The sequence below is a fragment of the Apteryx mantelli genome, chromosome 2 (genome assembly GCF_036417845.1).
Source record: "Apteryx mantelli isolate bAptMan1 chromosome 2, bAptMan1.hap1, whole genome shotgun sequence".
Lineage (NCBI taxonomy): Eukaryota > Metazoa > Chordata > Aves > Apterygiformes > Apterygidae > Apteryx > Apteryx mantelli.
The window spans coordinates 40,069,643-40,083,983 of record NC_089979.1 but is presented as its reverse complement, the minus strand read 5'-3'; the positions used below and the strand labels follow the sequence as shown (position 1 = coordinate 40,083,983).

Below are 14,341 nucleotides of genomic sequence, written 5' to 3'. Positions count from 1 at the left end.
CTAATGATCTTCCACCAAATCTTTTTTTTTGTTTTGCAATGATGTAGCTAAACACTTGACCTCATTGAGCTGCTGATATATCAGGACTACTAGTAACAACTCTTTTGCTTTCATGTAATGTTCTTTGTATTCCCTGCAGTCTGTTATCTAAAGTCATGTGGTCAAAACACTGTTTTTTTCCAAGTTGTACAACTAAGCATGCCAGCATCCTGGTCTAACACTGTTGCTATAATGTAAAGCCATCTAAGATATAAACATCAAGCAGCATGGTGATATTTTTATATATTTAAAAAATTAAAACATGAGTAAAAGTTGTCTTATACTAGAAAATTATTTTTAATGTACTTAAAACTATAAACACCTCACTAGGTGATAGACTTGAAAAGAAGCAACAAGAAAAACTACAGGGAGTTCACATAGTTAAAATGAAACACCAGATTCAGAACTCTTGGTTTAATTGTTAGTTGCAGTGCCTTATTTAAAAACTGTGCTTTACTCCTGTCACTCAACTATGGATGAACACAGATCATCAAGAGCAGAAGTTCAGGTTGTGGCTGTAAGTCTTCTTAAAAGTCATGACCTTCCACAATGAAAACCTCTCTTCTGCCTTTGAACAATACTCTCACAGAACTTGGGGTAAAATCCTGTCAGCTATGCTTTATTCCATACCAGAATGGCACTGAACATGCATCTTGCAAAAATATTTAAAACTTATTTAGTTGTATATTTTTCCACATCTGCAATCTGTTAAAAAGCTTCAAGCTTTACTTTGGGTGGGTTCTTCACTCTTCAGTAGTGTTAACATGAATTCCTGGGCTGTATGCACCAATAAACTTCAACAGTTGATGGTGACACTGCATTAGGTAAATATCTCTCTGTTTTAGGGAGTTTTCATCGCTGAGGTCAAATGGAAATACAGCATTTGGTGCTACACATAATGCAGACTTACCTAAGCAAAGAATAAATCAAGGTTATCAGGCTAACAGACTTGATGACCCTTTGCCAATAGCTTTTAAGGGGGTGGAGGGAAGCTGTGACATAGTTAAAAACAGTAACTTGCAATATTATTACTAGTGTTTTACTGTAATTCTTGGTGTCAAATTTCTACATGAACTACAAATGCAATGCTAGATAAACAAACAAAAATTCTCTTTCCCCAGGTGAAAACAGTGAAATTACCTCTAGTTTAACCTGGAACACTGTTGGAGCTCCAGAAGAGTTGACAAATATCAAATATGCCAGCATAAAGGAGAGGGGCTTAGTGCTGGCCTGTTGCCTAATTATGTGTAGTACTGAGACTCATCACAGGAAAGTCTTATCTGAAAGATTTTTTTTTTTCTAACATCAGTCCTTTTTGCCAGTGGAAATTCTGTACTTTCAGTTGACAAATGGTAATATAATGCACTTTGCAACAAATTGAGATGAAAACTTTTTTTTAATCTGACAAAACATGGAAATGATTTATCCAAGACTAAAGAGTTACATTATTTACCGTGCTTTAGGGTGAGAGATGATTCCAGTAATAAGATGGCAATCAATGCATCTTCTTCAAGAACTTTTTTTCTTAAACTTAATTTAGTATGAGCCTTAGACAGTGAAATCCTAAGAAATGAATATAAGCATGTCAGATGTAGTATCAGAAAACACCGCAGAAATGAATACAATATACATTGCCCTTTCAAGCACTTCAGTAAACTGAAAGCAAACTGCAGTGCTTTTTTTTTCCAGACTGCAGCTGTATAAACTTCCCACAAATGCTGTCCAGTTATATTTGTAATTGACAAAGTATGTATTACTTTGCATGACTTTTTTGTGCTATGTTTATGACAGCAGTGAAACCTGGCCTACTATGCATTTTTAATGATTTTTTTTTAACTTGAGCAATACAAAGCTGTGATAATTTTAACTGCCTTTTTTTTTCTAGATAGGTTTAATGGTGATACCCGTTTCTTAAATCATTGTTTTTTAATGCCTGGCAAAACTCCTTAAACAAACTTTTTTTTTTTTTTTTTTTTTTTTGCACAAAATCAGTATATAAAACAAAGAGTATTCATAGTTATGATACTTTACACTTCAGCTTTTCAAAACAGAGTCCTGCCTAGACTTTTATTGAACAAACTCCTTGACTTCTGAGCAGGTTAGCACAATATCCATTTGAAGCACAGAGATGTTTAATATGAAAAGTAGTACATACAGAATTTTTAGTGCAGATGCTGATAATTTTGATCCATGAATAGCATCTCTTCTCACTCTGCGACTTGCAAGATAGTAGCCCTGAATTAGGTTTTCTGCTTCTGAACTCAGTTCAACATGAAGATTCTTAGCAAACAAAATAAACTAGAGAGATGGTATAAATTTTAAATATTTCACTGTGGAGAATAAAGAATTTACATTTTTCACATCTTCTAACATGCTAGTGGCATAGTAAGATAGTTGGGACAGGATAGTTAGGACAGTATTTCACACATAATCTTTACAATGAAGCCCGTCACTGTTCAGCCATGCATAATGATTTATTTCAGAAGTTACACTATGCAACCTGTTAATTTGTCCATTAGATTATACTAGAGATAATGACAGTTTATTTAAAACAAAATATTTTTATTACCGATTGCAATTTAATCTTGTCAAAAGTAGATATTAGAGATCTGTTTTCATACTAATGTTAACCTACTACAGAAACAAGACCAAACAATTTATTATGTTGGTTCTTTTAAAAGAACTGAAGCTAGTTTTATCAATAGTAAGATCCTATTGATGCTAGTGGGAATACAGTGGGAGAGAATTGTTAGGAAGTGAATATGGACAGATTTAAAAACAAGTAGTCAGAGTACAAGAAGAGAACCTTTTGAGTCCAGGAATAGTATGCTACTACCAAATGCATTTCTAAATTATTAAGTATTATTTGTTACCTCCTCATAATCCTGTGTTCTGAACTGCTGTGAGACTCTGTACAGCATTGCTTCAGGATTAATGGCTTTTTTCAAGATATGATGCACAAGAGGAAAAGACAGTCGACAAGAAGGAAATTCATTGTATATCAGAAGCCCAAAAACATCTAGAAGGTTAGGTGAAATCAAACTCAAGTCCTAAAGAGAAGACCCAGAGAAAGAAAACAGCCCATTTATTTTGGACTTTCTACTTGTAGAAACATTGGAGATTTTTTAAAATCTGAAATGTTCCATATGTATGCTGAGTGCTGCAAGATTATCTAATGAAACATCTGTAATATATGCAGTACAATTTTGTTTCAATAGTATTTGCAGAAAGCCATTCCAAACAAAATAAATGACAGATCTGTTTTGGGGAAATCTAACTAATTTTAGAAGATACTTGATTTAAAGTGACTTAATTTGTGGCTTTGGGGGGAAAACAAGAAAATTAATTGTTTTCATTATTTCACAAGTTGAAATAACCATAAACACAAATGACTGCTATACTATAGTTACTGTTGTAACAGGGCATGTGCTTTACCATCTGTCCAATTAAAGAGCTAGCCCTTTGTGTATGTTTCTTTGAAGAAGCATCCACATCTACGTAAGACCAAAAATTAGTCTGAACTGGAAGAGTAACTTGTTGGTCAGCTTCTTCTCCATACTTCTTCCCAGGAATGAATATTGTTGTTGTTCTGCTCTCCAGCACTAGGACAGAACAAAATATGTCAGTTACATAATCACTGTAGTTTAACTATAAATTCTATAGTCCCAAGCACAGCATCTGAAAACAATCACAATTACATACTGCCCTGAATTGTGATGATGTTTATAGAGTTTTGGCATTTCCAGATGGGTGGTTTTGAGGACTGTATCTAGATCTGAGTGCCTAAATCCTTTAGAAGGCTACAGCATAAATCTTAGAAGCTGAAGGAATCCACTTCTCTTGCTGTCTAATCTTGGTGATTTATAATTTTGTTAATTGATGGAGTCTGTGTAGCAAACAAGCTTACAGGAGTTGGTCTTTTTTTTGTTCATGTTTCTTGTTAAAAATAGTTCACAGATTTCCCCAGCATTTGAGGGCCATAAGCTGAGAAATCTAGCTATGATTCTGCATATTTGTTTCATACGTTTGTTTCTGTCCCCTTGTTTGTTAGTAGATGTGAGATTACCTGACTGCAGAAATTCAAGTTTATCCTTTTTATATGAAGATAAGTCTCCTATGTAGCAGATACCACCTTTAGCCAGCAGAGCACTGCAGGCTTGAATACTGGCACTTCCAGTTCCATGTTTATCTTTGGATACGGCAGGAAAAAATTCACTAGAGGATGGGTGTCGTATGCCACGAGGCAGAAGACAAATGCTGTAATTCAGAAGCCTGAAGGATTAAATAGTTCTGTCAGTCATAAACTGTAAAATAGTTTTTCAGTTTTAGAAAACTTATAATACTATTTTTAATGGTAGTTATAGTTCAGACTTGAGAAGCAATCACATTGCTCAATTAGAAACCACCTTCCCCAAATAAAATCCAGTATCAAAACCTGAATGTTTAAACTGATTTTGAATACAAAGGTAGAAATCCAAGCTTTCTCTCCCACAGCTACAAAAAGGACTGTATTTCTTATGGATTTAACATATGAGGCAAATGAGGAATTCCTAGGAAGTCAGAAATATTGTTAACTCTTATTCTATACAAACTTTTCCATCGACTTAAAAAGATAGTGGATTAATGATTTTTCTCTCCATCTAAGAAAAAAAATCAAAAGGCTGAGAACCTGCAGGCTCTTCTTGCCTGGGTTACATCCCCAATACTTTTTGAGAAATGAGGGTACAGGACTTCTTTTTCATCCTGTAAACTATGTTCCTTGGCACACAAGATTGCAAACTCTGTCTGTCTGGTTCCACAATCAAAGGTTCCTAATGATTTTTAGATGTCAGAGCAGAACTTCTCCCATTATTAATAAATGGGAGAAAAGTTATTAATTAGATGTTACATATAATGGTATAAATATTATCACAGAATCGCTGAGGTTGGAAGGGACCTCTGGAGATCATCTAGTCCAACCCCCCTGCTCAAGCAGGGTCACCTAGAGCACGTTGCACAGGATCGCGTCCAGGCGTGTCTTGAATATCTCCAGAGAAGAAGACTCCACAACCTCTCTGGGCAACCTGTTCCAGTGCTCTGTCACCCTCACAGTGAAAAAGTTTTTCCTCATAATATATTAAAATAACCTACGATAACAATATAAATATGATGTAGGAAATGCTTATCTTGATAGACTAATGACAATAAAATGTTACAAGCATCTACAAGAACTGTCTTGTTTATAAATAACAGTAATTACCAAAGTTTACAGTGCACAACCATTTTAATATTAACGCAGTGTTTCCATTCTCAAACCATTCTGTTCTGAGTTCCTATGAATTCTTTTTGAAACTTTACTCTTAACCTGGGGGGAGAAATCCTTCAGCCCACATTTTTTTCTCAAATTTGAGCTAATTTCTATGGTTAATTTTTGAAATGGTTAATTTAACAAAGAAAGCATTTCTTCTGCTACAGAAAAATAAAACTGATGCCTGTTGACAAACTCTCAAATGAAAATAAAATTCATGCCACCTTCAAAGATCTTTTTCAAAAAGAAAAATTAAGCCATGTTTTGGGTTGGGGAAGGAGAAATTCATTTTCTTTTTAATTTATGTAGATTTAAAACAGCATGTGGAACTGAGATGCTGTATCCAACTCCTACTTTTTGCCAGTGTATGTGAAGTTAACAGTTTATAGTGGTGTGAAGGGGTGAATACAAAGAATACATAAATATATAAAAGCATTTTGTTAACAGTAACAATAGCCAGTATGATCAATGTGTAATGGTCTACATGGCTTTTAATATTTTTATCAGTGTAGTTCTTAGGAAAAAGTAAAAGTGATAAAAATGTATCTATTTACTCATTTTTATTAACTGAAAATGCTGAAAGCTGAGAAGTTGGTGATTAAAAGGTGTAAAGTGCTATTTTTAAAGTGACACAAGATTTGAAAAGCAGAGACCATTGCTTTCATCATCACCTGCTTCTGGGACTTCAGTTGTGACCTTAGAAAAATCTTTAGTTTGACTTCTGCTAAAAAGTGCTTGTCTTAAAATCTAACGGAGATCATTACAGGAGTGTTAAAAAAGTGTTTTTATTAGTAGTGAAATTCTGATTTAGATTTCTCATTTGAAATAAACACAAAATGTCTCAGCAATTAAGAATCAAATATCACTAACATTAAAAAATGGTTATTTTTGCTAAATCAGAACCCTGCATATTCCTTTTAAGTGTAGTCTTTTTTTGGATAACACTAATCCTGTTATCCTGAAAAAGATTCATGTTTTTTACTTGAATTTATGTGAGAAACAAGGAATCTATTTACCTATCGATTATTAGAGTGTCGCTTGTTACAATCAAGAGATCCAGGTAATCTGCTATCTCGTTGTCTTTCTCACATGTCAGTACTAGGCTCAGCAATATTGTGAGTTTGAGCGTATTGTAAGTGCCTGGCGGAACAACTTGAGACGCAAAGATATTGGCAAGTATGGCTGTAAACCTCCAGCATGAACTTGAAGTCAGCGACAGCAGATGCTTAAAATTGTCACTGATAAAAGTAGGACCTAATTAAAACAAAATACAGCTTAACAAACCCTTCATCATAGATCTATGCAGATACATTAAAACATATCACTATTCTAATCTTGATACAAAAGCTTATGAACAACTAAGAAGTTTAGCATTGGGCACAAATACAAACAGCTGACAATATTAATTTTACTATTAAAAAATAACAGATGCTATCTGCTAATACTGATGGAACATGAAAGGAATGGCAAATTGAAACAGCAGGTCCATTTAATATATGATTTCAAAGTACTGTCCAATAGAAAGGAGAAGCTGGAAAGGAAAAGCTGAAGGAGAACAACTGCAGTAAATAATTAATCTTTAGTTTCCCAACGCATGAAGAGAGAGGTGGGCAAAAGATGGTATTTTCAAATGACAGTAAGAATATATTTAAGACTGTAAGAGAGAAGTCCCAAAGCGGTTTCCTAATCTGGACCTCTATATAATAGGAAACTGTACAAATTCTAAAGATTTTTGCTTTAAAAGGTTTTATAACATTTTGGTCATTTTTTATGGAACTTTCTTACCATTTGGTTTACGCTGCTGTACACTACTGACTTCTATACAAACTGTAGCTTGTGAGCCATTTTGTACACAAGCTGGAATTCCTATAATCTTGTAGTGATTTCCTATTGTCATTCTATTGGCCAGGTCATCTAGAAATAAAAAAAGAGAGGAACTTGAAGATGTATCAGGGCATAAAAAAGTTGTAAAGAGATGATCAGAAAACTTTTCTTTACATTCTGAACTGTTGCAGTTTTATGATTTAACTGAAGAAAACAGTTGTATTCCAGGTCCACCATAAGGTACTGAATAAAACAAAGCATACAATTCTAAATAATTTGTGCAACAAGTACGGGATGCAGATTGGCTGGGGAAAAGGTGATTCTTGCTAAAGAAAATGGATAATGCATTTAGTTCTGCATTGAAAACAAAATGGACTGTTTGGAGGTATGCGTTCCTACTATGAAATTTGTGGTGACACCATTATTAGCTACTGTCCTATAAACATGGCAGCAAAGAAACACACTAAAACAGAGATCTAAACTTAAAAAAAAAAAAAAAAGTGCACGCACACACACACAAATAGCTTTGGAAACCTTTGTATTTCTGTGCATCTTTTCAAAAAACACTTTTTTTTTTTGAAATATGAAGTATGTCCAACCTGATATGAATCTCAGCCTACAAGATCCAGTCTAACCTCAGTCATGACTGAAGCCAATGGAAATTTAATGCATACCTAACTCACAGTATCTCAGCCATAGATTCTGTTTTGTAATAACACCTGCACAGTGTCAGATTTTAAGCAATGTATCTCATGATCTTAAAGTGACTGTGAACTAATTATTTTTCAAGAAATTAATTTTATGAATTCTATAGACTTTGGACATCACATTAAAGCAGAATGGCTTTATTTATTTATTTATTTGTTTGCTTTTTAAGAAAGTTACCAAAAGTACTAGTAAAATATGTTAGTCTCTTGTGATTTTAGTTGAATATTCATGGTAGAGATCATTTAGTGTCTGCAGTGAAAGACAGAAGCAGGAAAAGCCAAAAATCTTGATAGAATCCAGAAAATGGCTAGATTGAGGAAGGACGTTAAAAATGCACTAAGCTAGTACAAAACAGTATGATCAAAGGAAGTAGAAAGGATGAAAAAATAAGCTACAGTTAGAATAGGATACTGTAGAGCTGGCCAGGGGATTTGATTTAAACAAAAGTAGAAAAGCGAACACAACACAGTTATGCAATGTATATTCTTTAATCACTCGCCTAACTATAGCGGGTTCTTTTTCTAATAAAATTAGGAAAATAACATATAGAAAATTATCATGATTTTCACCATTTTACCCAGAGAAACAGACCTATAAGGAAAATGCAAGAAATTGTTACGGTTCAGTTCTAAGACATTTTTATTTAACAATTCTCAGTTATTAATTTAAAATTCAGCTTACCTCTCAAGAAAACTGTAAAAGTCTGAATCCTAAAATGTGATTTATTGTTGGAATATCCTTTTAAAGCATTCAGTGCTTTTGCATCAATCATTTCAACTATTTGTTTATCTTTCAAAATAAAGGCAAAGAGAAAGTTAAATCTCTTGAATACAGTACCATGATTTTATTTCCCCCTTAAATGACTGGTATATTTTGGGCTTTTTCCCCTTAAATGGTTATTTTGTTTACTTATGTAACAGAAGTTAGGAAAATAACTCAGATTTAAAAGTAAAACTACATAGTTCCTACCACCAAGTACTCTAAATTTCATGTCTTCTTGCAGTGGTGAAGAACACAAGCTACAAACAAAATCATTCCTCACTGTGGCAGATTCCGTAGCTCCAGGCAGATGCACTCTTATATACCTAAATCCTAAAAAAAACTAATTCACTAAATGTACCATGTATTTTCTAAACATTTAAAATGAGGACGTCTTTGATTTTAAACTTCCCATTAAGAACTAATTAAAATATTGGACTGTGAAATTCCAAATTTGTAAGTAACATCTGTTTCTTAAGATGAATGTACTTTCATGTTGCATGCCTCTCATGTTGACTTGGAGTTTCTGTCCTTTAACAGCTACTAGTAATACTATGTGTATAATTTATTATAGGTGGACCACAAGATGGCAGAATTTCTTATTACACATCAACTGAAACAGCTTGGCCTGGCTTCCTGAGAAGCAGTGAGCAAGCAACTGCCTTTTCTGCATTACATGGAAATGACATCGGATATATGCATTCATTACTAGAGATATGTGCTCTCATAAAGACAGCATTATGATTTATTCCACAGTTTCCAAACTGTGGGATTTGGCTTCTATTTTGTAATTTCATAGTCCCTGGTACAGGAAGAAGCAAACAAAACAGCCTTAAAAGTACTTAAGAATTAATTCTCCAAAGATGAGTACTTCAGTAATATTACTCAAAAGAGTAGTTTCACAAAAATCAGTTAATCATTACAGCAAATCAGTTCCATGCTATAAGCTTTTGTCTGTATAATAATGTCACTAAAGAATACTGTTCTCTATGATGTTTTCATACAAGCAGCCTATGGATGACTGAGCTTTCTAGAAAAAAATTATTCTACTGATACAGCTTTTTTTTTTTCCATTCAGGGAATTTATTAAGTTATACTGGCAACATATCTCTTCTGCTCATATAAACTGTCTTCAGGACTAGGAAAACAGACTGCTGGCACAGCTATACTTCCAGAACATTTAATAAAGCTGAGCAGCCACTGGCAAGCTTCACTGCTTTCAATTAATCAGAATCATGCTGTGCTCATTACAAAAATGTCTGCATAATAACTCTGCATAGCAAAATACTTTTTTATTGATACATTTTTAATCCAAAAGAGTTAAATTATCTAAATTATTAAAAGGCTTTTAAAATAGTATGGACTTTTCTTTTTCCTACCTTCAGAAAATGGACAGGTTTCCCCAGTACAAAGAAATCTTGCTCCTTGTGTGTATTTTGTTATAGTTCCCATTGCAATCACTATTCCTTCAGACTCATAAAATCTTTGAGATGTGTAATTAAAGGGAAATGCAGAAAGATTCAGAATGTAACTTGGTAAAGGTGGCAAATGTGTTGGTTTCAGCAGTATACTAATCTAAGAAAAGACACAATTACATTATTACCATATTTTTCTTTAAAACTTCTATGTAACTTTTACTTAGGTAGACAAATTCAATGTGGTATACAGCTATTAGAAACATTTTCAGAAACACACAAAGTGTAAAAGTAATTCAGTCTCATATTTCATCTTCTCATTCTTGGAATATGTTTGGGTGAGACTTCTAATTATTTTTAATTACAAAGAATATTGCAACCAAAGAGAAAATAAAAACTGAAAAATACAAAAGTTTTCTTTGCTAATACTTCACTGTGCTTAAAAGATCTAAGATCTAGATGGCGAAAAACAATGCAGACTCACCTGGGCCTCTGTCTGCAATTGTTCAATTAACGATAATGTTTTAATAGCTACAAAACATACCTGTAATTGAAAAACAACTTTGTTTTAGAAAGGAAAATTTAGTTAAAAAACAGAAGCTTTATTTTTGTCTGCTGTGACTATATGTACTTACTGACTGAAAAATCTGTGCAGCTTGTATGGGATTATGAAGAATGTAGTTTCCAAGGGTTGCATCTAATTCAGCAATATCAGAAGGATTTATTGAAATAATGAATCGATAAACAGCATAACTTTGTTTTGAGTCTGTAGGAGCAAAGAGTCTCTTACATAAAAACAACAGATTTGTTTAACATTATTTGATTTATAAATGTTAACAGAATGTCTACTGATTGAGCAATACCATTATATTTTTTGCAATCATGCACAAATTTCTGAAGGCCACCACTTCTGTCAAGGTAAATAAGGACAATTTCCCTCATTTTCTGTACTTCTGGATGCATCTTCCAATAAAGATCTTTGCAGTCTTATCAAAATGTTGAAATCAATCATGATGAAAATAGGTCAGAATTGGCCATGCTACAATAATAATAAAGATATATAGTAACAAAGCATGCAAAATCAAAATGTTCTCTTTTCCACACAATGCGATTCTTTAAGAATTTTTTAAAGACCCCATTAACTGGAAAGTTCCTTCCAATGGCTGAAACATATTATATTCCCAAAGTAAATTTCTGAAAAATACTCTAGTATTTTCTTTAGTGAATTATTCCCCCCACCCAGCCTTAACAAAACCCATCAAATTAAAGGTTCCATTTAATTTAAATACCACTATGTAAATTATAGGTATAATCATCATAGGAAAAGTAAGATACTATTAAATAAAATATCTGCTTTTTCTTAAAAGTCTGTGTATATGATCATAGTAGTTAAAAGTGTGAAACTGGGCAACAACTTTTTTTAAACTGACTCTCCTACTCTGCTGTCACTTAGGGCATAGATCTTGCAAACACTTATGTTCATTTGTGCACACAGAAGATCAATTCTTATTCCTACAGACAAAATTTCAAGACTGCTATTTTGGTTTGGAAGCTGACCATACACTTCAGTGTTGTTTTAATGATGTATTATTTACATTTCCATATTTTTAAATGTAAGTTCTCATGAATCACTTCTCTTCTGAATTTAGTTTAGAGGGAGAATTACTATGGCCAGAAGGTGGTACTTTGTACACACACACACACACACCCCTTATCTACTGCCTTACAGATTTCCTTCTATGAAGTGTGAATCTCTCTGTAGACAACCAATATGAAATCCTACTTACATCCTCAAAAATACATTTAGCCACCTGGTACAGTGCAAGAGGCAGAATCAATGTGCTGAGCAGGCAGCAGAGCTGAGCTCACCAACCATCTCTGCAGGAGTTCCCAGAACGAGGTTTGGAGGGCAAACACAGACCCACACGTGTGAGAGAAGTAACTCCGTACCTATGAAACACTACTATTGCAGCAGTGAAAAACTTTGTTGCCTGAGAATTTTTCGCTGTGGGCAGGTAGGTGTGTTGTTGTGGTCTGAGGTATGAAATTTTAAGCACAAACTGCAGGAGGATGTATATTAGGGATTTTTTCAGTTTCTTTGGGATTACTCCCACACAGTTACTATCTGTCCATTAAAATCTTCAACAAGAAGAGATTAAACTCCAACTGAAATCCCAATCACTTCAATTCATTAACCTCTCTACACACACAGATCAATTCCCACCAGACCTCCCTGCACCCTGTGTTTTTGGGACCTGAAAGAAAGGACACCAAACATGACTAGGACTAAGCTACAGCCCAGGTCACTGTGCACCAAACAGGACAACTGCCCGACCTTAAAAAAATCAAAGCGTGACCAGCCCCACCGCCGGGGTGACCCTGTTCATTCCCTTCTGCCCCGTGTGGGGCTCGGCCCCAGGCCCAGCGCCTCCCCTTCCAGCTGCCCCCTCCTCCTGCCCTCCGCAGCACCTTCCCCCAAACGCCGCCTACTCTCTCCCCAAAATATCCGCCCAGACCCCCCTGCCAGCACTGCGCCCCTCCCCGCACCCGAAAGCTTTCAATCCCCTCCCGCCCCGGCTGCGGGGGCCAGGGCGCCGCCATAACCCTTCTCCAGACGAGGGCGCTGGCGTGTGGCAGCCGCGGTGAGCGATAACACCTGCACGCAGGCGCCACCACGGGCCCGAGAGCGGCCAGGAGGAGCGGGCGGGGCGGCCGTTAGCCGTTAGCCAGGGGCGGGCGGGCGTGGCCCCGCTGCCCCCTCCCCCCGCCATGGCGGCCGGCCCCTCGCAGCCCTGACGCAGCTCAGCAGCTGAAGGGCGCTAACAACCCTCCTCCTTTTGAGGAAAAACCCACGCATTACACACAGCTGTCCGAGTGCACTGGCTGCTGCATCTTCTGTTAGTAGCGGGACAGAAACGCGGGAGCCACCGCTGCATTGCCCCATCAAGCACACAGCTGCAGTGGAGACAGGCAGCCTTAGCGTTGCTGTAGGTACAGTTAAGCGTGGCCCTGGAAAAGTATCATCTATCAACAGCTTAATAACTGTTAAAGGACATGGTATGTGTAAAACCCCATTTGTAAAACCCAAGCTCTTTTATTAATAAAAATATTAACTGCATGACTGTTGCATTTAGCATTCCTGCCCTCCCAGGACAGCACCTCCACGCTCTCTTTGACCCAGTCCCTGTTTTTACAATGGCTGAGCATTTGGACAGGCAGCTGTCCTGCTGTCTCTCTTGAGCAGATCACAGGCTGCATCCTGCTGCCCAAAGGGAAGCACAGCACCTTCTCCTTGCTCCCAGAGCACCAGGAGAAAAGGCCCAGCACTAAACCGGGTTAGATCCACCTTCTCCAGCAGGGCAGAGATGTTCAAACATCTCAACTTTCACTATGCCACAGGCAGCAAGCCTTGCATTAGGATTTGCCTGCCCTTCATCATTTTTTGCCACAACAGAGAGGGAATACAGCCAGTGGGTTCGATGTAGCTTCTTAAAGGATCTCAGATCTAGGTTTTGCCACAATAATGCTTTAGCTTTTCTTCCTCTTGAACTCTAGTGTTCTGCAAAAGAACTACTACACTTTGAACTTAGCAACCTTACTATGGAAACCGTCATTATAAAGTGCAAAGAGATCCAGGACAACAGCACTATATATGGGAAATATTGTGAGATTTTACTGTTTAAGGTTGTATACAGAGTCTGTGTTTCCCAGTGCCTTTGGCAGCTCCCTGATCCGAGTGGGGCATTTCACAATATGAACTGTAATAGCAGGACCAAAATGAACAAGTACAGCAAGTGAAATGCTAACACAGTCACAATTAGCCAAAAAGGCAGAGCCTGCTGAATGAAAAGGCAATGTAGGATTAAGCTGCTCAGCTAGAAATAGTAACTACTTCAACTGTCATTGCTTCTTCCCTATTTTATTTAAAAGGCAACAATTCCCCCTCCCCGACCCCAACAAATTTATGACAAGGCAAAAACCAAAAACATACACCCCACCAACAAGAAAGGCAGCTAGCTACGGCCATCTTGGAAATGGAGGACAAAGAAACTTAAAGGGTGGTAGGCCCCACAGCAACAACTCATTCTTATCTCCTCCCCTTCCCCTCTCTCTGCAGTGTTGCGTTTCCTGGCTGGAAGAAGTAGAAAGCAGTTACAGTATTGTACTCAGTGCTGGAAGGAGCAGAAGGCAGTTCTGCTGCCCACAGCGGCCCATAGAAGCATTTCAGGAACATGCAGAGGGAAATTCATTATGAGAATGGATGCCTCCTTTCTTAAGATCAATTACTGCCTTCCATCCATCAGGAAGG

The 14,341-nt window shown here is 36.4% G+C and overlaps 1 protein-coding gene across 1 annotated transcript; it reads right to left on the bottom strand.

Moving 5' to 3' along the window:
* Nucleotides 1–743: 743 nt before the first annotated feature.
* Nucleotides 744–10,995, bottom strand: MCMDC2 (minichromosome maintenance domain containing 2). The gene is made up of 14 exons (XM_013942818.1): nt 10,896–10,995; nt 10,668–10,798; nt 10,517–10,576; nt 9,997–10,192; nt 8,828–8,950; nt 8,540–8,647; nt 7,112–7,240; nt 6,343–6,580; nt 4,106–4,311; nt 3,475–3,641; nt 2,913–3,089; nt 2,195–2,337; nt 1,493–1,602; nt 744–949 (listed from the first exon to the last, which is right to left on the bottom strand). The coding sequence occupies exons 1-14, from the start codon at nt 10,993–10,995 to the stop codon at nt 783–785; spliced, it is 2,055 nt and encodes a 684-aa protein (XP_013798272.1). The 3' UTR covers nt 744–782.
* Between the last annotated feature and the right edge of the window lie 3,346 nt (nt 10,996–14,341).